General features: G+C 37.2%; 1 protein-coding gene across 4 annotated transcripts in view; it reads left to right on the forward strand.

The window, feature by feature from the left end:
- Positions 1–4,795: 4,795 nt before the first annotated feature.
- The window catches only part of LOC105388720 (probable sodium/potassium/calcium exchanger CG1090), a 31,311-nt gene continuing 11,246 nt past the window's right edge, over positions 4,796–24,860 (forward strand). Inside the window, exons 1-4 of one of the 4 annotated variants that reach the window (XM_048630625.1) lie at positions 4,796–5,145; positions 22,278–22,476; positions 23,726–23,880; positions 24,422–24,523. In XM_048630625.1, the coding sequence (XP_048486582.1) occupies positions 5,122–5,145; positions 22,278–22,476; positions 23,726–23,880; positions 24,422–24,523 (480 nt within the window). In that variant the 5' untranslated portion in view covers positions 4,796–5,121. The remainder of the gene's footprint in view (positions 5,146–22,277; positions 22,477–23,725; positions 23,881–24,421; positions 24,524–24,860) is intronic. The other 3 variants (XM_048630624.1, XM_048630627.1, XM_048630626.1) reach the window with 3 other exon arrangements.

Consider the following 24,860-nt stretch of genomic DNA (forward strand, 5'->3'; position numbering starts at 1 on the left):
AACCTTGATAAAATAATAGTTTTATAGAGTAACTAACTTTAAGAATAGAAGGACTTTAGTGTGATGTAACTAACTTTAAGAAAACAATGACTAAAAGGCATGCTAACTTTAAGAAAAGAATGGGTTTAGTGTGTGCCTACACTTATCCAGCCAGCCTGTTAAACCAACATAATCCATGGCCCGTGTCATTTTTTCTCTGCAGCCAGCACGCATCATATTTTCCTCAGAACACGGCAGCTGCTCGTTGAAAAGTCCATATTTCACTGGCCATTGTGTTTGTGGCCACATCGCCACATGTGTCGCGCGAGGCAATCCATTTGAATCTGTGATTGTTTATGGTCTATCGGATACATTTATTTTTTAATTGATCGGCGGGCTATTGTGGTTTGTCGAATACCGAATACCGCTCAACTACTTGGGTCCCCAACTAGACTGGGGTAACTTGGGCAAAATTGGGTGGAACACCCACTTCTAAGTCATAAATTCCTTACGACATCTATAGATTTTATTTATAAAATAAAACTGTCTTGTCAGTGTAGTCACTAACTCACCACACCCTATCTACTGAATATAATACATGCACCCTATATAATACATATACCTACATACAAGCAGATGATGTTGCAATGATAAAAGTAGCTCTTTCCAAGTAAATAATACAGACTTACTGGGTTGCTATTAATAAATAAACAACACCAAATATCTATTTCTGATAATGCATACATCGAAAGGTTGACTTGAATAGATTACTGTAGTGTAAACGATTCTAACGGCTTTCGCTGGTTTTATTATTTTGTGCCCTAATTAAGTACTTAGTAATTTAAAACAGATTTTTGAAATAAAGATTATTAATTATTATTATTAAAACTGTATTATTTTTACTGTCGTTCAAATAAAATTCTCTCTTATTATACTCTACCAATATTGTTATTCGTAGTATGTTTCTCTACGAATTTGTAATTCGTAGATACTACACAATATAGCATTGTAGTGTCGTGGAAGGCCAAGGACAGTGCACCAGTGTACACCATTTCTAATCATGGTAGAGAAGAGACTGCATAGACATCCGACGCCATAGGACGCCATCGCGCTTGCACTGGACTGCGCAGACAGCGTGGCGGGACGCGATCGGACGGACCGCAGAGGTAAAAGAGGTATGTGAGTTATTTAGGCCGTGTCCCCAGTAGACAAACTTGAGTTTGCGGCGTGTTGATTTAATACGCTCTTCCATATATATTTGAAATGGAGTGTCTAGCGTCTACAGTCTGCTAGTTTAGTACGCAGTTTGCAGTACACGCTGACTTTTTCAGTATCTCGCCGCAAACAGTTTGCCTAGTAGGGTGGGGACACTTTGGGGGGTAGGGTAGGGGGGGCTTTGTACACGCCAATAATGAAAAAGTTCCAGTGATATGGTACCATGTTATATACTCACGAAAAAGGCTAGCTTAACGACCCTGCCTGAAATATAACCAAATATTAAATATTATAACTACCTAGGCCATATTACCCATACAATTTGTAGTTCTACTTACTGGACATCTTAAATATTGAGTCGATTTGTTTCCGTATAAAACTGTAATCTGATTACGCAGGATGATTCATTTAACACGTGAATTTTCAACGGTCCCACCCATACAGTTTAGTCATCACATGAAGTGTCAACTCCTAGCACCCCATAGAGTGGCGTTTATTTATTAAATTTATAGCATTCACAACTCTCTATTATGCAACTTACGTGAGGGGATACCTTATTTTTGTGGTTTTGTACCGTGTGCGTTTAACTATATAGTTTTGTACTTTTCGTATCTTGAGGAATAATTATTCTAAAATACTATTGACCTAGCACAAAAGGCTGATGTTTATAAGTTTTAAGAACTCCTCTTTGTATTATCCTCAAGAAAGTAACAATGTACATTTTGATGATATCATGAAGAAGCCAAGACGTAAGCTGAAAGCTTACAGAGTGGATCACCCCCCCAGAGAAGTTAAGATTTTTTTAATGTTAACATCGCAAGACAGGCGCAATACATTGCCTTTCAAGAGTAGGGGGGCTGGCTTCATGATTTCATGAATCTTCATAATGCAGTTTATTATTAGGTTCGTATTAAAAGCGTTCCTTGATTTCTGTTACATAATTTCTCAAAAATTTCGTGAACTTTAAATTACATAAACGTGTGTACCATAATTATAGGTTAGAAAACATTCAAAGAAGAAATATCAGCGCCATCTATGAATCTAACTCTGAATGTAGGTTTGTTACACAAACACAAATCGTTGTCTGCACCACCCAACAGATGTCACTGCTTGATTCTAAATAAGAAAACTTCACATTTAATTCTAATACGATCAAAATATTGTAAACCTCCAATATTAGAATATTCATTTAAATGCTCTAATTAGATTCTCACGACGTACTTATAACAATTATACATCTACGTAATCTTGAATTAGAAAAATAACTTTATTGAAAAACACACAACATTTAAAATAATAAGCACAATGGGCGCCCTTATCGCTAAAAGTGATCTCTTCCAGGCGCCCTTTGAATGAATGAAAGACTTATGGAAAGAAAATTGAAAGGTGTACACGTATTTCAGTTGTACAAGTATAGGAGATATTATTATGTTAAACTTATAAATACCTATTATAGATACGTATACAAATAAAAACAAATGAATATACGTATCTTATTCTTCTTCATATGATGCAAAAGTGGTAATCTAAGTTGAAAGGGGTCACAAAAGTTATTCAAATTGACGACCTGAGTCACCCCTACTCGGCTTAGTTTACCACTTTTGCAACACCCTGCATATAAATATTATTTATATGACACTTAATCGGTTGTGCCTTTGTAAAAAACATTAGCTAAGATTATGGAGAGGCAAATATTTTTTCGCGAATTTCCAAATATCTTAGAATAAAAATGTTGTTCAAAATGACCTCCAGTCAATATTCGGTTTGTATACCACTTTTGTAACACCCTTCATAGATTTTAATATTTTGCTGTATGATGTGACATAATAATATTTTTTAATATTATAGATTTAATATTTTGCAAATGTGCATAATATCTTGTCGTTATAATAAACAATCGACAATCCTATCGACAGATTGATACTGAAAGCTCTATGTATCAAATTAAATAAAAATGACAGCCAATTAATTTCACCGGAAAAACGTTTAAATATAAGCAACACATCCTAATAGACATAAAACAACGTTTAAAACCTGAGTAATGGCTCTACAATCGTCTTTACAAATGTGCATTTCATCAGTTTTTCCTGAAAAACGCAGTCACCTCATGAATTTAACTCTTATTCAAATAGCGATAAGTCTTAGTATTGCAATTAAGCCCGTCGACGCGTATCTACGTATAAACCTTGATTCAAAGTGGCATACAGAGTGACCTTACAGTTGTATAGTGCATCTCTTTTACACGTACACGGTGTGAGAGGGGCGGGAGATGAGGGTACAACTGTAGAGGTTCTATTGAAGAAATGGGACATCGTAGCACAAGTCCGGTACATAATAGCTGACTGATCATTGGTGATATCACTGAAAACTGAAGAATAAACTAGACTTTTGTAAGAAGTTGTCTAATAGCCATCTTGAAATATTATGCAATGAGGCGTTTGTTAAAAAAAAAAAAAAGTTCCTTTTTGGAGAAATAGATGGCATTGTCTAGGGTTGTTCCAACTGTCAAACCCTCAGAACACACTCAGATCACATGTTATTCTGTGAGGCTAACGAAATGTGAAAGTGACGTAGGTAGGTAGTATTATTTTCTCTATGATGATAATATATCATGTTATGTAACAATGGTTAATTTACATTACCGCGAATGATTTAACTTACTTACGTGAATGAAAATCACTTGGTATGAAATGATCCGAACACAACCATGATTCTTTTCGCAGTTTCCAATCAATTTTTCGCACATTTATCCGAGTCGCCTTAATCCATTGTTGCGCCTGGCTTTCATCATTTGGAAATTTATGATGTCCTTTATTTTTACAAGTTGCGACGGTACACATTCTCATCTTGTCTTGTAAGTATTTCTTTGGGATCTTATTTAGGATCATACAATAAATAAAAATAGAAAATCAGTTCTCGCACGCAGCACCCGTTCAAACGGCGCGGGTAGAACTATTCACAGAATACTTAGCACTATCCCAAGCCACATGCAGTCTGAGCCTCGGAAGGATGGCTCGCGCTACCACCCGACATTTAATCACAACTAGTGAGTTCTTATTCTGAGTTTAGTACTCTTTGCTCTCTATGTAATTTTTGACAGTTGGTACACTGCGTTTTCACGCCATCTATCGGCATACCCAAAAGCTCAACTGACAGCTGTCAAGGAAAACGGCTCATTTGATATGCCTTGACTCCCTGTCATATGTCAGTCGCAAAGCAGTCTAAGAGGGTCCGTTTTTGTGCAGGCCACTGTTAATTATGTCAGAGTTACCTATCATAATCAACATCTTTACATGCATTAAGGCAGCTAGTATAAGTAGTATATAACATATTATATTTTATATTACAAAAACGTAAATATTTTGCATCCGTGAAATGTAGGTACCTACTGTGTTAATCTCACACAAAACGTGGTTTAATTTTGTTTTAGCAATAGCGATTCATACATCAATAAATACAAAATGATTATCACACTCCAGCTACGCAGCATCATAACCCGGCACTAGGCACAAACCAATATCTCTTCCTATATTATATTCGTTATAATCAAACAAATGAATCCGGTAAATTCCGGTCTGATACCGTTCTCGGCAGTGATCAGCTGGGCGGATCCACGCGCGCAGCCCGCTTCCCGCCGCTGCCGCCAGTCCACCACGCGGCGCCACTGAGCACCCACTCACCACTCCAACTCCTGAAAGAACCCCGTCAATTACTGCCTTCCACTCCTACTATCCACACCTTTATTAAAAAAGACTACAGTTTAAAAAAATATGGCAAAAATGTGCAAAGATTTTAAGTGTTAAGTGTGTTGTGTAGAGGCAGGGGCGACAAACCTTTTCGCCGGGCGTTACGTAAGCGCGTTCCGGGCAAAATCAATATCCTCGGCGTATAAATAGCACCTATAGTTGAGAACAGCTGGCGTCCAATATGCAGCCTGCTATGCCGCCTATGGTGAGATTTTTTCGTATTTATTTTTCGCAATGTTCTAACTGCTATTTTATATGTTATGATTAAATAAGTATAGTTAGGTATAACTAAAATATAAACATGATTAAATCAATCACTTTCTGGGACAAGAATGCAGTTTTATCTCAATCAATAATACTCTTATCTTACCTAGTAGGTATTAGGCAACATGGGCTATGAGTGCTAGAATAATTAAAATTCAATTAATTTCGTATTAAATAAAAAATATAGTTTTCTTTTATAAGAATGAATTACTTATATAAGAATGTATAAAATAATTGATATATTTTCTGGATTTAACATAATACCTGTAACAGGTAACAACCATGCCATGATACTACATAAAATGTAATTAAAGTATACATATTTCGTATAGGTCCTCATCTAAAGATGACATAAACCCCATCGTCAGTGATTGGTGATCGGAGTAGGCAAAGCTGCATAGATACACTTGGTGCATGTTTCACAATCTCTGATTATAAGTTATCTACGGAATAAAACATATTCTTTGAAACTATGTTTGAGACACTGTCAGTATGTTTGTATCATACAGATAACTTTTTCACAGGATCATTGGTCCTCAGTACAACAGGTACGTACCACGAACGTATGTGGGACTGTATGTATCGTTATTGCAAGCCATTGAACTCCAATTTATCTTCTCACAACTATGTCAAAATCTCTTCTGTCCATTACATTATTATTTTTTTGACATTCGAAATCCCATACATACCTATGTATTGATGAGTGCAAAGGAAAACCAACTTTACTTACCAGACATAAGAAAACGTCAAAACTGCAATAACATAGAAGAAGCTCTATAGAGTATGGGTTTCCTCTTTCGTCACTGGTCATCATATAAAAAGCTGACCTATAAAAATCGCAATGCAGCTTTCTAAGCCTATTCCTTAAAGAAATATAGAATCTCTTTGAATCGTTTCCTTAAGGATCCTTCCATTTCAATTATTTTTCCAAATAACGTATTACTAATTAATGAGTAGTAGTAGTACTATAACTTTTTTATTGTACATAAAACACTTAAGATCATGAGATAAGTAGGTAATGAAAGTTTATTTTAGAAGCGCGACTACTACACTCGCCCCAATTTAAAAAGATCCTGACGAATTGAAAACCTCCTCCTTTTTTTGAAGTCGGTTAAAAAAAAATATTGAAATTTTGAAAACAACTATTTTTGTTTTTACTTGGTAATATTCTGATGCGCTGTTAAATGTACTTCAATTACATTTAGGAGTAATTTAGTGCTGTGTCACTGGAAATTGTATATACAAATATAATAAGAATATGCAATATTGCAACAGCAGTTAAAACCTGCTAAACTTATTTTTTATTCAATATGACTGAGTACATAGTTCGGGTTCGGTAAATTAGCTATAAAATAATAAACTAAAGCTAAGTTATATTATATAATTGAGTTACTCAAGGGCCTGATTATAAGTAAATTGACTACTTAGAGACCTTTAATAAAGAATACGAACTAAATATTATGTAGATGGGTGGACTTAAAGCTTATTTTCAACCAGTCAATGAAAAAAAGCATGTTAACATTTCACTCAATAATGATTAAATGTATGAATAAATAAAATATATAAACACGTAATGTAATATAATATTCTATTAATACCTGTTAGACGAATAAACATTTATATGAATGAAACATTCACATTAATGCTTATTGGAAAGGAAAATCACTGTATCAAAATATACACAAAAATATTCTCACTCACACATATACTGTAAATATAAACAGTATCACATCTACATCAATATCGGTGTGACGTAGACAATGACGTCATACGCTAGTAGTTCGACCTCCGGTGAGGTTCAACCCGGTTTGTGGACTATTTGGAGCAACCTCCTGGTTTGTTACATTGTTAAAGAAACATTAAAATTATAATAGGTAAAATGTAGGCTTTAGCCTCTTTAGTACCTAAGTATATAAAAATAATACGAAAATATATAGGTAGAAAACTGATTAATTTAATATATTAACGTATAATAATAAGGCGTACGTTAGTCTTTACAGTACTGATCTTCATTATCATGTGCAGTTAAAGACTGATGCTATCGCACTGGCTACTGTTATCACAGTGACAAACCCAACTCCAGTTCTATGTATTATCTGTCACCGAAACGCTAGAATAAGAAATCCACATCATCATTCATCACGATCCAATATTCGTCTGAGACACTTCCCATGTAATCGATCATTAGGTATGTGCTCCTAACAATATACTATACGAGTGAGAGCACACAACCAGTATATTGTAGATTCCTACATGCAAGACTGTGACGTGGTCGTGAGGATCAGATTACCATTATTGTCTTTGCTCATTACATAATTCCATTACATAATCCGTTAACACATTTCTAGATCATCCTAGCTTAGTCATCTCCTAAAGAATTCGATATGCTATGGGAAAATACACTCACGGGCAATGAAAAAGTTCCACTGAGAAAAGCACCAAATTACTCCTAAACGGTAAAGGTTATCTTAATGACGCCTTCTGCAACATTGAAGTAAGTACGTTTAATAGAGCCTCAGGATATTACTAACTAAAAACGGTAATAATATTATGTTCAAATTTTTTATTAGATGTTTGAAAAAATAGGGGTCGTTTGGTTCGGTATTTTGTGAGTGGAACTATTTCATTGCCCGTGAGTGTAGTTTAAAATATGAGGTATGAATGCATTTATTTAGAGGCTTTTTATTATAAAAAGTTTTTTTTTTTTAATGAAACGTTACGTTACGAAAGGGGTTGGCCCTCTATTTTAAGTATGTTTTAAATTTCATATTACTTATTGCCAAATCCAAGGAACTTAAGAGCTTAAACCCTTATTCAAATGAAATATTATATTAATTACCAAATCAAATAATATTTTAATTTAAACCAACCTACATAATTAATAATTTAAAATTACAATCAAAACAATTTAGGTACCAATACCAACGAGTTTTGCGTTGGGAAAACTAGTTTTTCTTACTTTGGACATATTAGGTAAGCACACCTTTAATCGCTCATTATCAGAAAACCAGCACTTCTTAAGCCCTTTAAATTAAAGAGTCCAGTTTGGCAACGAATTAGTCTAATTTATTCTGAAACGGCTTAACTGAAGGGCTGCTAGCTAGAGTGAAGGCTACAAATTACCTCGGCGTTAAAACGAGAGCTATTAAGTCCCTTAACAATCTTATTAAAGGAGATTTTACCAACGAGTCTTGAATAATTGAACATACTTTTGATGCTATCCTTAGCTTGTAGTAGGTATGCGATCCTGAAGTCAATAATTATGTTACTATCATAGAATAACGGGTACTACTGTACTTGTTATTCTATGGTTACTCCATCATCATTGGCCACTGCATCTTGACAGATGATTGTTACAGCGGCTGTGGGTTTTGAGAGCCACATTTTCTCATGTGGCTGAACAGGCCTATACGGGCCTTACACTGCTTGCCACATCGGACACAGGCATAATTCGGGTTTGGCGATGCTTCCAGATGTTGATTAAGCCTCTTAGTTTTTAACTTTTCCAACCATTTCCCATCGTGTTTTGATTTGCCCTGATGCAGCAGTTGTCTCCATACTGGTCTGTCCAATGCCAGGGACTCCCAGTTATCTTTATCTATCTCGAAGTCGTCCATATCGCGCTTGCATGAGTCCTTGAATCTCAGTAATGGCCGCCCGACTGGTCTGGTAGCATTGGCCAGTTGTCCCAACATCACTCTACGGGGCAGTCTTTCTGTGTCCTGTCTTTGGACATGTCCCAGCCATTGCAGGCGTCTCTGCTTCAGGATGGCAGTAATGCTGATCGTGCGTGTGGTGTTGAGGACGCATTCGTTTGTAACCTTGTCCCTCCATGAGACTCCGATAATTATCCGCAGGCAGCGCATGTGAAATGCGTTAATACGGCGCTCCTGTTTTCTGTAGGTTGTCCAAGTTTCAGAACCATACAGTAAGGTACTGAGAACGCATGAATTGTACACAAGGACTTTGGTTCGGGTGGTGAGCTTAGAATTTCTCCACACCCTTGTGTACAGCTTCCCAAATGCCGTTGAAGCTCTGCCAATGCGGGAGTCAATTTCTTTGTCATTGGACAAGTTAGACGTGGTTGTTGAGCCTAGGTAACAGAAGTGGTCAACCACTTGCAGCGTGGACTCGTTGAGTGTAATCGTAGGCGGAATAGTTGTGCCTTGTGCCATAACGACTGTTTTCCTGGTATTTACACTCATTGAGAACATGTCACATGCCCGACCAAATCGCGTGACCAGGTGCTGAAGTTCTTCTTCGGTGTTGGCCACAATTGCGGCATCGTCGGCGAAGAGCAGTTCTCTGACGAGTAGGTCAAGACGGTTTCTCTTGGCCTTCAAAAGGTTTATATTGAAGAGCTTTCCGTCGTGTCTCGTATGCAGGTGCACTCCTTCCTCGGATCCATCAAAGGCAGCAGATAGAAGCGCCGAAAAGAATATGCCGAAGAGAGTTGGAGCCAAAACGCAGCCTTGCCTTACTCCACGGTTAACGTCAAATGCTGCTGATACATCCCCATCAAAAACAACGCACCCGCGCATGTTATCATGAAAGGACTTGATTAGGGCGAGCATCTTCGGCGGGCAACCGACTTTATTTAGGACTTCGTAGAGGCCATTTCTGCTGACGGTGTCAAAAGCCTTGTTTAGGTCGACGAATGCCATAAATAGTGGTTTGCGTTGTTCACGACATTTTTCCTGAAGCTGGCGAAGAGTGAAAATCATGTCAGTTGTCGATCTGTTTGCGCGAAAGCCACACTGTGACTCTGGGTATACTCTGTCAGCCAAGATATGTAGTCTGGACAGTATGACTCTGGCAAAAGCTTTACCTACGACACTAAGCAGTGATATTCCCCTGTAGTTGTCACATACGCCACGGTCTCCTTTTCCTTTATAAAGTGTGACAATGTTAGCATCCCTCATTTCCTGTGGCACAGTGCCCATCTCCCAACAGCGAAGCAGCAGCACGTATAAGGGATTAGTAGCGGCTGGAAGCTTGATCAGCTCAGCTGGTATGTTATCACTCCCTGTACTTTTCCCGGTTTTTAATGCTTGCAGAGCGCGCAGAAATTCGGCAAATGTAGGAGGTGTATCTAGGCTTTCAAGTGTAGGAAAATAAGGTATAGTTCTAGCAGCCTCAGGACTGATGTTTACCTCCTCAAAGTACAAATTGTTGTAGTGCCGCGCCCAGCGATCTAGTTGGAGGGATTTATCGCTTATCGGGGACCCGTCCGTGTCCTTGATGGTCGCACGTTTTCTAGCTACCGGTCCCATGGCCCGCTTGATTCCCTGATGCATGCCTCGAATATCACCAATGTCGTGACAATGTTGTATGGATGTGCAGAGGTCTATCCAATACTGGTTCGCACATTGCCGTGCGGTACGCTGGAGGTTTGCTTTAGCAATTTTGAAAGCACTCTTTGTGTGGTCGTTTCCGTTGGCAACCAGGTTTATATGTGCTTTCCTTTTGGCCTCAACGAGTGGTTGAAGAAGTTCTTCGAACTCTGAATACCAATCTGTCTTCTCTTTAGCCTTCTTGCCAAATACTCTCTTAGCAGCTACCAGCAGTGTCACCTTTATTTTGTTCCAAAGTGTCTCCAGGTCTATTATTCCTTTGAGGTGGCTGTCCGATAAATGTTTTTCTATAAATTCATGGAACCTTGTTAGTTGTGCCTCATCTGGTCTACGTGGAATATTGAGAATGGCTTGTCTCTTATTTTTGGTCTTGGAAGCATGAAACTTTTTGGACGTAAGACGAGTCTTGGCAATGACGAGGGCGTGGTCGGTGTCGCAAATCGCACTGTGGTAAGCGCGAGAGTTAAGCGTATCGCGTAAGTCCCGCCGTCTGGTGATGATGAGGTCTAACTGATGCCAGTGACCCGAGCGAGGATGTTTCCAGGAAACCTTATGTGCAGGTTTGTTTTTAAAATAGGTGTTGGTGACGCAAAGCTGATGTGTGGCACATAGTTCTAAAAGGCGTTGGCCATTGTCATTTATGTTACCTATTCCATGTTTACCCATGCAGTCTGGCCAGTTCTCGTTGGACCGACCAATTCTCGCATTAAAGTCTCCAAGTAGGAGAAGCTTATCGGACTTGCTTATTCCCTCCATGCACTCGCCCAGGCTTTGGTAGAAAGCTTCTTTTACATGTGCTTCGGCTTTAAGGGTCGGTGCGTATGCTGATACTACTGTGATTGGACCAGATTCCGTCATGAATCGAACAGTAATTAAGCGTTCGGATATGCACACCGGTGATTCAGTGCAGTCTAGCAGATGGTTTCTGATAGCTATGCCAACACCATAGTCACGTCTCTCGCCTTCGTCCCTGCCTTTCCACCAGAAAGTGTAGTTTTCCTCGCGCAGACTGCCCTCTCCCGATAGTCTCGTCTCCTGGTTACTATTACTCGTATATTTGATTAGTTTAGGTACTATTTCGGTAATATTTCGTTCTCTTTGAATGAGCCCCTTCATTCACTAATAAAGCACCAAGGTATAAGTTACTCAGTCAGTCAGTGATCACGGGCTGCTACAAGATGTTAAAGTGCCAATTTCTCCATAGTCGGTTAGAGCATAACCAGGGAGTATTGGTTGACTTTTGACACGTCTGTCATGAATTTTATATGGAGATGACGTTTAATTTATAGATCAATCCCTGTCGGTTAGATAACCGACTATGGAGAAATTGGCACTAAGTGACTCTCATTTCGTGTATCCCTTTTCTATAGTCTTGAAGTAAAATGCACGTTGTACGGCTCGGCGTCTTACTGCGTAGCCAAAAAACAAGTGCAAAATTATAAGCCGAATTATGTCTACGTCCCTTCCCTAGTTACAACACTTGACACAGTCACGAATAGATGTCATTGTTCCAACTGCTAGCAAAGTCGTTGCGGGAACTTGTAGTGTTCACACTTTTGTTCACACAATTATCTACAGGGTGTTACAGTGGTCAAAAGTAGTACACCTTATAAACCAAAATAGCCGGGGCTAGACAAAGTGGAAACTGTTGCAATTGTAACAGACAGTTCAAATAAAACCTAATTATTTGGTAATACTTATCAAACTTGAAACACCCATCATTTCCGATCAAGCAAAACCAAAACAAATCCAATAAAAGGTTTGCAACAAATAAGTATTGGTGGGGCTCGACCTTTGCAGTGAATTTCACAAACGAATATTCTCTCTCTCAAAGTGATAAAATATGTCAAGTAAATCCGTTTGGGTCCTTTCCATCTATCTCTACACGAATATATAGAGATGGTAATGCGATCCACAAACTATTGTACTGTTTTATTCACGTGTGGGACCATCCCTGAGGCCCGCCAGCCTTCATAACAAGGTTACCTTTTGGAGACCTGATGATTTGTTGAGATTTGGATAAGTAGTTACGCTTTTTTGTGCCAATTTCTTTTGAATGAATTTTATCAGTGAACGACCTACTGGAGAGAAAGCTGGAATGAGAGCTATTACAATACAACTGCTACAATTTGGATTATCAGAGACCATACTATTACTTATAATTTAGGTGGTATACAGGATGTTGCAAAAATGGTATAGTATGTCCAAAGGGCGTGACACAATTTTTTTCTCGAATTTACAAAAACACTCTTTTATAATTCTAAACAATATGCGTGGTGTAACTTATTTTTTACCAACCAAAAATTCTAGCTGAGTCACCTCCTATCGATCTACTTATTTATAAATAACCACATACTGTATATGACATAGCTACAATTCTTTGCAATTCTTTGTATTTTTCTTGTAGGTACTACAGCCATCAAATATGTATGATATCCCTATTCCTTATCTTAGCTTCAAATATTCAGGCGCCGGGAGTGCTCGTATCCTTTAAGCCGGAAAATAAAACGATTTCAGCGTGCCCGCGCCATTTTCTTGCTCTCTTGAGATCATTTAACGAATTTGTCCTTTTTTATGAGAAAAAATATTTGATTTCATTACTATAGACATAATTATATTGTATAATTCTCAAGACTGCATTCCCGGAAGGGGATCCGCTTGTAGCTATTTGCACTCACGTGATAGTTCGAGAGCTGTTTCCGAATGAGTACAATGCACTTAAGTAAATCCGAATGTCTCATTAATTAATTAAATTTTATCAAACATACAATCCACCCTCGCTTCGTCAAAAAAAATACAAAAAAAATAATATAAATCAAACAAAACACAACTTACTTAGCTAAATAAACCACCCCAGGACGCACCCGACCCAAAAGTTCCCATAACGCTAGCTGCGTTGCCTATTTTTTTAATCTTAGATACTAATTTTGATATATTTACTGTCCATCTTATTATTGGTTTTTTGAAATTCCAAATCTCAACCACCTTTACTACTTTTTTACTTACCAGACATAAGCAAACGCCATAAAACCAATAGGTAATAAAATGAACAGAGTATTCATTTATTCAACTTGACCTACCATTATATTTAACTTGCCAATTTAGTATGAGAGATAAAATTAAATAGACCTTAGGATATACGTAGAAGTATATAGAAATCATAACATATGTGCTTTTTCAGTCAGGAAATAACGCGCTAACAAAATAATGTTCTAACGCAAAACCCCACATAGTATAAACGTCAAAGGAAAAGCAAGTACCTACTTGCGTTTTAAAAACCCGTGCAGATGCAACTCAAAGAGATCTGAAGGATTAGACTTTCATAGAAAGAACGTAGGTACAGTCGGCAAAATATGTATTAATGCCGCCCCAGCTCAACAGCGAAAGATGACCAATAGTACCTAACACAAACACAATATTGTCAATCAATAAATATTGAGCTCATGAAAAGAATATAGAAGATGTTTTTGTTAATACTTGTTGAATACATATTTGTGTATGAAGACGTTCAACAATAAATCTTTTTATTGGGGAAAAAAAAAAAAAAAAAAAAAAAATTATTGATAAATGTCACAAATTTTAGCTGTCATTTTGTTGACTTTGACATCTATTACTTACTCAGTATAGTGCCACAAACTTATCTGTTCCGGTGAGAGCGAACTAAATTGGTCCATACCTCATTACTCACTGAATGAATTTCATATTGACATAGATTATATGGACCAATTTAGTTCGCTCTCACCGGAACAGATAAGTTTGTGGCACTATAGCTATAAATCCCACTTTCATAATGACTGGGTAACATTCATTTTGTCATGATGACATAGCATGATTTTTTAATGATTAGTATATAACTTTCACCGAGACATTGTGAACCATGCATCAGTTTGTTTAAAATATTGTTATCACAATTCACATTGAACTATGGGCGACTATTAGATGACCTTAGCTATTAAAAAAACAGATAAATGAAGTAAACTAAACCAGAGTAGTAGGGCAATGGTTGATACATCCGTCAGGCGGCGCCAAGACGTCTGGACGCGGCCGCCTTATGTGTCTGCGTCCTTTGTCTCCAGAACATAATGTATATGTGGGTTATTAGGTTCACGCGCTAAGGGTGCCCGCAAACGACCGACAATCGGTGACCGACATTTTGTAGGAGGAAAATAGAACGTTCTGATTGCAATAGTCACAGAGTACATTATGCAATAGTGCAATGCACACGTTTTTGCGAAAAGGTATGTAAAGCATAAGACTACTATTACTATACTATTGGTCTTACAAAAAGTATACGATCTTCCATAGAAAATAACACAGTAGGCATTTGGAGTGGCTTTCCAACTGATTTGGTAAATGAAGCGTTCCGCCCTTTGGCTACAAAAAAAGTAAAGAAACCTTTCAACCTAATTAACAGCGCCCTTCAGGTTAAAACTTTTAACCAATTAGGTGCTCGATCGTAAACAAAGCAACGTAACAAGGATTCTTTGAAGTCTATTAACAAACTAAATAAGAAAAAAACAAACGCCTACGCCAAAAAAATATATTCAGGCGGGTCAGAAGCAAAAATAATAAGTTTATAAAATAATAGAAAAACAATATGTTTACGCCTTCATGATCATAAAATGTTTTCTACTTTTTAGGGTTCCGTAGCCAAAATGGCAAAAACGGAACCCTTATAGTTTCGTCATGTCCGTCTGTCCGTCTGTCCGTCTGTCACAGCCGATTTACTCGGAAACTATAAGTACTACAGTGATGAAATTTGATGGGAATATGTGTTGTATGAACCGCTACAAAAATATGACACTAAATAGTAAAAAAAAGAATTGGGGGTGGGGCCCCCCATACATGTAACTGAGGGATGAAATTTTTTTTTTCGATGTACATACCCGTGTGGGGTATCAATGGAAAGGTCTTTTAAAATGATATAAAGTTTTCTAAAAAACATTTTTCTTAAAGTGAACGGTTTTTGAGATATGAGATCTCAAAGTCGTAAAAAGTATGTCCCCCCCCCTCTATTTTTATAACTACGGGGTATAAAATTCTAAAAAAAATAGAGGTGATGCATGCTAATTAACTCTTTCAACGATTTTTGGTTTGATCAAAGTATCTCTTATAGTTTTTGAGATAGGTTGATTTAACTGTAATTTTGCTGCTACGGAACCCTTTGTGCGCGAGCCCGACTCGCACTTGGCCGGTTTTTTAAGCCAAGTTTCGACCTGGTATAGTCACCCAAAAATAAATATTAAATCAGTGCTTCACTCCTTATTACATGCGCAAACTCGTGAGTTTTTACACTGTGTGTGTAAAATCCAAAAATTACATAATTATCGAAATTAAGTTTAACACTGAATGTCGAATGTACTTGTACAGTCTGCCACACAGGTATCTAACACCTAACCAATACAAAAAAAAATACTCGGTCTCTGTTTTTACGCATACTGGTATATCTAATAATTATGTTATTTAGTAACAGTATATGGCGGTATGTACAACTTATACTCTGTCCATTATATTATTGGTTTTTTGACAGTCAAAATCCCATACATATTTGATAACTGCAAAGGAAAACCAACTCTACTTACCAGACATAAGGAAACGTCTAAAATACAATAACATAGTGGAAGCTCTATAGCCTGAGAAAGACTTCAGCCCAGAAAATAATATTTGAAGTGAATTTATCTGTTCTGTGATGTGCCCATCAGATAAAACCATCCGGTGAAGTGCAATTTGATCCATTTGTAGATAAATTCTGCGTATATTCTCAATATAAATACAGAATGTTGCTTCAAAAAACTTGTAATACCCATGAATACAAGGTTTTTGTTGATAGAATCTTTTTAGTTAAAATATTTAACTATACCCACTCAAGAATTTAACATTTTATGGGTATATAGGACAGTATACATTGGGACTAACATAACACTAGCGAAAAGTGGGTACAGCAATGCACCCCTGCCTACCCCGCAAGGGGGTAGGCAGAGGTACATTAGTACAAGGTGTGAGTGTTTGTTTTTTTTATACAAGTATGTGGTCGAACTGAAACCTGAAACTTTATCGAGAAGAAGATTAAAGTTTCTTACAAGCAGAGGCCCCTTCCATAAATAATTCGTAGCAACGCTACGCCTGCTACGAGGCTACGGCGTAGCGCGTAGGCGTACAATTTCGTAGGCTTTTCTATTTCAGATTCATCATCATCATCATTATCAGCCCGTATCTGCCCACTGCTGGGTATAAGCCTCTTCCCTATCACGCCACCTCTTCAGATTATTTATTTATTTATACTTTTATTGCATAATTTACAAAAGTAGATGTACAATCAGGTGGACTTAATGCTAAGAGCATTCTCTACCAGCAACCTGCAGGAGGTTCAGGATCAGTTCGAAACAGTCAAAAATGATAAAAGGCTAAAATTATAAATATGAATTTTAGATGATTGTATTATTATGTGAATTGTGAGTGTCTGTGAGTATTTTTACCCCTGAAGACAAGAAAGCTTCGGTTTATTCTACCGAAGTGAGGAAGGCTGAGGTGCATTGCTGTACCCTATTTTAATATCTGTCACTACCTGAAATCAAACCATGAACTCTATAAACAAAAACCAGCTTCGAATATATGCTCACCTGACCAAGCATTTAGGTGTATCTTGTTTTACAAGATACACCTAAATGTGAACTAAAAATAATACTTATAATTTAAAATTTCAATTTATTTTCTAGATAACATTTCCCGGAATCACGTAAAGATCACGAACTCCGCTCAGTTCAGAATAAATTATCTTTGTTCAGACGCCTACTCTCCTTTAACCTTTTACACTTCATGCCAGTGAAATATCTTGACTTAAAAGGAACTTAAATATTATAAGAAAAAATAAAACCTGGCCTTTTAGGTCCAAACAACAGTATTTCTTGTTCAGTTTAGGAATATATAGGCTTGAATATTTGATTTATGTATACGATATGTGTAAACTATTCCAGCGTGCTTCTGTTTACCAATTTGCTGACGACACATGTCTAATAGTAGGATGTCATGACCTAGAGGTTGCGCAATGTACAATGCAAAAAGAATTTGATCTGTTGTGTAAATGGGCGCACGACGTTGGTTTATCCATCAATTATGAAAAAACTAAGTTAATGCACATTCACTCATCATACCTAAAATCTAGCATTACACCAACAATCGTAGCCCACGAACATAACTGTATGCATCTTCAACAAACACCATGTGATTGTAAGCCTCTTGAAATTGTAAAACAACATACCTACCTTGGCCTAGTAATAGACGATAAATTTAATTGGGGTCCGCATGTGGACCATGTGTGTAATAGGTTAAGGGCTATATTGGCTAAGATTAAAATTCTAAAACAAAAGATACCATACAATACCTTGAGATTACTATACTTGTCCATGGCAGACTCAATAATAAACTACGGCATAACGAGTTATGGCTATACCTATAAAACATACCTAAAACGTATTTATAACATCCAAATCAGACTATTAAAAACAATAGTACCATTAAAAATTAAGTATGAACATAGAAATAATTATGAAAACTTGTTCCAATATTGTAAAGTAATGAGTGTATATGATAAAGTAAAACTTGCAATTGTATGTGATAATCAGAATAAGATACAGTCACTTAATTTAAAGAAGAGATATGGTAGCCTACGAACTCTGCCAAAAACACCCACATTTAATATACCTAATTGTAATAACGAATACGGAAGAAGAATTTGGACGTACAGCCTACCCCATATATTAAACTCACTACCAAAAACTTTAATAAATAATGTAAGAGATGCAAATCCAAAGCAAGTTCGAAGTTTACTTAAACGTTACTATATATATGACAGATATAAGAAAGAAGGGGATGTACGTGCAGATAATTCACATCCAGAATGATAATTGTACTATGTTTGTATTGATAAGGCACTTAATTATAACCACATAGTTATGTAAATGAGGGCAACCTTCCCAGGGATAAAAAATCTCAAATATGTAAAGATTAAACCCGGGAATTACTAATTTATCCAATTAATCTTTTTTATGAAATAAACAGTTCAAATTTTAAATTTTTTTAAATTTTTTTTTTTTTAGAATTTCAGGGCAGCAAGCTTTTACAGGAGATCTGATATCTTTTTTACAGTGCAAGTCATTTTTAGTTTGGTCATCCTTTGCGGGTATAATCATTTGTATTACAACATGTGCCATATTATATATCCAATACTTTAGGTATACTTAATTTATACAGTCCATAGCAGACACAAATTGCAGTAGGTACATCGTATCTGCTATTAAGAATATCAATAAAGAATATACTTATGGGTGGATTTCAACAAATCCTAAAAAATCTTCATTTCTGTGGACTTTTCTGTCTTTAGGTTTTTTATATAAAAAAACGCTTTTGTTTAAGTTTCTGTTAATGTTAGTGTTCTTACTAAATGATTAGTATGTATGGTTTATTTAGTTATATTATAAGGAGAGGTACAACGCCCTCAAATTTTCTTTACTTTCTATTTCTTTATGATTAAGGTTGCCTGTAACAGATCGCTCTTAGTGAAAAAGCCGCCTATTGTTCATTGTTTCTAGTTTATAAGTATTGTCTGTATGTTTTAATATTTGTGGTGACCAATAAAGTTATACTCTATTCTATTCTATTAGCAGATTATAAGTATATAAATATTTATTAAACCACACGAATTTAAATTCTAACCCCCAAATCATTCACTCCTAGGACTAAATATATCCAATATGTACGGTGGCCTGCGCCTAAAAGTATACAGGCGGAGTTTTTAAAATAACGATCTTAAGCTCACATGGTGTTCAAGCACATCCACATAAACACCACTGCTACACACATCACACACAACACGTCCCCGGATTTATAACAGATGAAGCTGGTCCCTTCATCATCAGGGATCGATTTTAAAAACTCCGCCTGTATACTTTTAGGCGCAGGCCACCGTACGTTTGACTTCCATACACATCTACCGCACTTTCACACGTAGTTCCTGCGAAAGCCTCAGACAAGTGCACGTCACTGTAACAATATAAAAGCTTGTCCCAGTTCCCTGCACGCCACTGTACCGGCGTGTGAACCAGTTGAACCAACCCCGGCCCGGCTAGGGATGGGAAACACTCTGTTCTATCATTAAATATTATTTTTTTACAATAACCAGGAGATTGGGACAGTATAAGTATACTAATTTAACATTAAATATTTATAAAATACCGTACAGAAATAAATTAAATACTCACGAGCAATTAAAAAGTTCCACTAACAAAACGTTAACACCAAAATGACGCCAATATTTACCTTTTTTGCTGGTAATATTCTGATGCGCTGTTTAATTTACTTCAATATTGCAAACGGCGTCACTAAGCTAGCCTTTTCCGTTTAGGAGAAATCTGAAGCTATTGTCACTGAAACATTTTCATTGCTCGTGAGTAAATTATAATATCGTATCTAGTAGGCAGTCGACAGTCGATATTCTACTCCCCACTGACGTCACTACCCCCCGCGCTTACGGCGGCCCGCGCTCACCCGACACCGCTCTCACACACAATGGGAGAGGAGAATAGGTGTTATACAAATCTGAAACTTATTTGAACCAAGCGGCATGCTGTTTTTTATACGGGTGTTGCAAAAGTGGAAAGGTAGATCGTTGACACTGTTGGTTTGAGTGGACCACCGATTAACCGCTACTTTCTATCACTGTATTATATATACTTATCGATGAATAATGAAACTTTCATACAATTTTTGCAGGTGCTAACTTTTATGTGGTAAAATTTTATGAATGAAAGACTGTAATATTCTACTTACTATGGAAATAACTGTGTTTTTTGGGTTTTGGGCTGTTTGTTTCTAAAATTTCTGGCTATTTGGATATCTACCTATTATACTTACCAATTATGTAATATTCTAATCTATTTAAATAAAAGCTCAGCCTCTGTGTACACGGAATGTCCGAAATAATTTTCAAAATAATAAAAAGTTTATTGCTCTATCTTGCGATGAGCTTCACAGTGACTCGCCGTAAATATTGGACATTAATGGCCAATATCCGAAGAAACGGTTTATGGCCATCCAGAGATGTTTTAAATCCCTTCCAGAAGCGATTGAAGCGAATCGATAGTATTCGCGCAAAACTATAAAAACTGTGGCTGTCACCACGATAAAGCATATTATTATTATTATTTATAATTGACGGCTGAATGGTGTAGTGGTTAGTGACCCTGACTGCTATGCCCAAGGGCCCGGGTTCGATTCCCGACTGGGGCAAATATTTGTTTAAAGACAGATATTTGTACTTGGGTCTTGGGTGTTGATATTTAGTATGTATCTATCTCTCTCTCTCTCTCTCTCAGCCTTCTGTAGTCCACTGTTGGACATAGGCCTCTCCTAACGACCTGTATCTATCTATGTTTATTTTATTATTTATTTAAGCAAACATAAAATACATTTAGGTTACAAATGAATAGTGCGTCAGAAACCTGTTAGGGTTTATATGCGCACTATGGTTCCTCGACTGAAATACAATACAATACTGTATTTATGTAGATATATCAGCTGTCACAGGTTCTACCTAGCTTGGGGTCGGATGGCCGTGTGTGAGATGTTAACATATTTATTATTTATTTATTATATATATTTTTTAAATAGTAGGTAAGTAAGTACTTATCTATAATAGATAAAAAAGCTTTATGAAGATATCGGGATTTTACTGAAAATGTTATCGTTCAAAGACGACTGAAAGTTTGTGAATTTATTACACTTCCTAGAATTTTCTCTTTGGCTCTCTTCGTTGAGCTCGCGATTGCGAAAGTAATCTTGTTTAACTTTGATTTCATCTGTCTTTATACTGATACTTATCTTTCTTTCGTTAGCTCCCAGCTTTAACTTAATTATGTTTCTATTTAATTCCTATTTAATAAGCAAACATAAAATAAGTAACAAGTCACAAGAATATTTTTCAAAGAACTTCATTATCCAGGAACAGATTTTCCGAGTTTTCGCATTGCTTATGAAGTAGTAATTCCAGGAACAAAATATCACGGAGGGATAAAGAAACATACCTACTTATAAGTAAACTTGCAAATATTTCCTCTTTATAATCGTAGTCCATGATAAATCTCTGTTATCATCTAATGGTCCTTGAGGAGTTATTGGTGCAACATGACGGACTCTCTCAATCATCCCTTTTAGAAAAGCCAACAAGCATTAACCGGAGTTGCTGTTGCTACTCTGAATAACATGATTGCTTGAATTAAATAGACATAATGATAAAATGCTTAGGCCTAGTTTCACTATAGTCTGATAGATTATTTACACCCCTGTTACATTGTAGTGTCATCTAAAATTAACTTTCCATATTGAATTCTTGACAGATGTGTCAAAAGTCGACCACTAATCCCTTGTTATAATGTTACAGGGACGTTAATGGTGTAACAAATATGGTGAAACTAGGCCTACGAATAGATATATAGATAGATAATTCATTATTGCACACAAACACAGAAATAACAATAGAATATGCACAACATAGACGATACAAATGGCGGCCTTATCACTAAGAGTAATTTCTTCCAGACTACCTCGGAGGAGAAAAATTATATACAAAAAAAAAGAGTAAAGTGCAAAAAATTACAAACATAACTTATACAATCATCACCTTTATACAAACCAACAATCAAACGTTCCTCTCCATTGCCCACAGAGGATGCGCCGGCCGCGTCGCCACCGCTTCCTGACTATATCCGTGTTCTTCATCACCTACTCGGTGTTCCACGCGGTGTTCTCAGCCGCCGTGGACAAGGCGTCGGTCGCTGACGACCTAGCCGTGATGGGAGAGATAGCGAAGGCCACCACGCCGATTCAGCCGGGGAAGGTGCTGAAGGTGGATGAGGAGGATAAAGGTTTGTTTTTACTGAAGTTGGTGGACCATAGAGTAATCTAAACCCTATGGTTTTTGTAGGTATTTATGTAGGTATGTAACTTGGTCCTGTTTCAGTAGCTGCAGATCAGATAAAAATAGCAGTGATATGATGTCGTCCGTATTGTCTTCATATTATAGTGTCTAGTAGGTGTACCACTACCACTATACTGAGATATCTACAATGCGTTTTAACTTCATTATTACATAAAAACAAAGTTATGGTGGAGCGGGGAGCCTAACTTCGTAAGGGCGTGTATGGAAACTTCATTAATTACACACTCAACTCATTTTAAAACATCGTTTCGATACGATGTTAAATATTGCAAGCCTGACTCGCTCAAACATTGCAGGTTTCGCAGAAATGGGGAAATATTTTAATAAACTTTACAAATTCATCAGGGAATCTGTTTGCAAATGGCCGACCCATTCAGATTTTCTCATTTGCCATATTATATTGATGTTAATAATTGTGTATATTTCCGTATTTCGGGGAAATAAAACGTAATTACTCTCGTTTCCCCGAAGGTATAGTCAGAGGTCGTTCATAAGTTTTTCACAGCGTTGTGTAATGTGTATGTAATAGTATGTATCAAAAAGGCCAAATAACACAAACACATATGTCCAAAAATATCTAACTATGATTGTAGGTACATCACAGTTGAATACAATAGGAAAACAACGCGAAAATCGAGTCAATCTATGTTGCATACAAAGTACCTACCCAGAAAAAAGCCAGAAACAACCTTTTTATTGCAAAACACCAAGCGAATAAAAACGTGCCCCAAGCGAGGCAACTCAGATTATGGGTATGAAGGGTGTTGCAAATAGGGTTTGTAATCTAGGTCACTCAATTTGTTATTGTGAACAACTTTTGTTACGAAACTTTTGCAATTTCGCGTAAAAATACAATTTCAGTCACTAAAAAGTCACGTGACCACCATTTGTGGTATTAAACAAACTTTTTTCGTGAATTTTTAGAATTCGTGGAAGGTACATTTATCTGGGGGCTCGCCTAGTCCAGCCAAATAGCGGCACGGCCATTCGAAGAAACTCAGGCCATTTTCGACCCCCTATAATACTAAGTAGGTCGAATGTTATGGAATACTTTTCCTACTTTCGCTCTTGAACTGTTGTAGATCAGGAGCAGCCAAGAGTTCCGTCAATACTACGAAAAAATACTTGTGTTTTTGGTAGTTATGGTTGTTACTTTTACTTTTATCGCCTTTCAGGCCCACAAAATGGCAGAGCAGTAACTCCGAACGGAGAGAAAACGGAGCCCCCCGAGAGCGGAGAGGCGACGGAAGGGAGAAAGAAGATGATGAAGGGAGTGGAAGAAGAAGACGAGGGGGAGAAGAAGAAACAGAAGGACGCGGGATATGAAGATGTAAGTATACTTCGTAATACTGATTTAGAGATGGTTTCAAGCTATGGCCGCATGTCATCTGTACTATTTTTACTGTAATTCAATAAATGTATTTTATTATTGTGTGAATAAAGAGTAAGAAGGTACTCTGCAACTACTGTTTGTAACGTTTGTCTATATATCTATGAGATCATGTATAAAACTATAAAATACGCCTGAAGACGATGGCCATAGCGCGTAATAACACGATAAAAATTATAAATACTTCTCGTATTTGGAGTTACCGGTGTTGTGGTGTCTACGAGTATGAAGAAGCTTAACAGAAAGCAATCTTCATCGTCAAATAGGGTAAACTCTATTTAGATGAAGATTGCTTCCGTATTGCCCAGGGTACGCTGCACCGGTCGTACACAGACCAGTCTATGTACATCACTAACTGCCAGTTTCAATAACTCTATCATATGAAAGTAAATAGCAGTCATCCGTAGATAGTTATTGAAACTGCATGGCACTTAGATAGCTCCGTACAGTAAATCTAATCACTTCTCCGTTCTCCTTCCAGGATGAGAGCATGGTGGAGACTCGTCTGAAGGAGGAGGAGGAAGACGACGCGGTGCCTACCGTGCACCCGCTGCGGAACTGCACGCCGCCCGCCATCGAGCAGGTAACCACATAAGGCACCTTTGGGTTTCACTCACTATAAATGCACGAACGAACGAACAAAAATTTACGCTCAATCGGCACGCTTAAGACAACGAGGTTTGCCCAGCGCTCCGATGCTCCGGAAAACAAAGTTACAGCGCTAACCACGACTTTATCTGTGTGTATTAAGCGTTCGTTCTTTCGTCGATTTAGAGAGTGACCCGCCAGTCCCCGCGGTACAGGAACGTAAATTTGTTTTAGCACAGTGCAGCGCCGTAATTAAGGCTACATAAAGCTTTATCTACATCGATAACCCGTGTAGTGGGGACAGGCCTCCGTCGCTACAGGATGAAAGCATT

This window comes from Plutella xylostella, chromosome 26, assembly GCF_932276165.1.
Source record: "Plutella xylostella chromosome 26, ilPluXylo3.1, whole genome shotgun sequence".
NCBI lineage: Eukaryota > Metazoa > Arthropoda > Insecta > Lepidoptera > Plutellidae > Plutella > Plutella xylostella.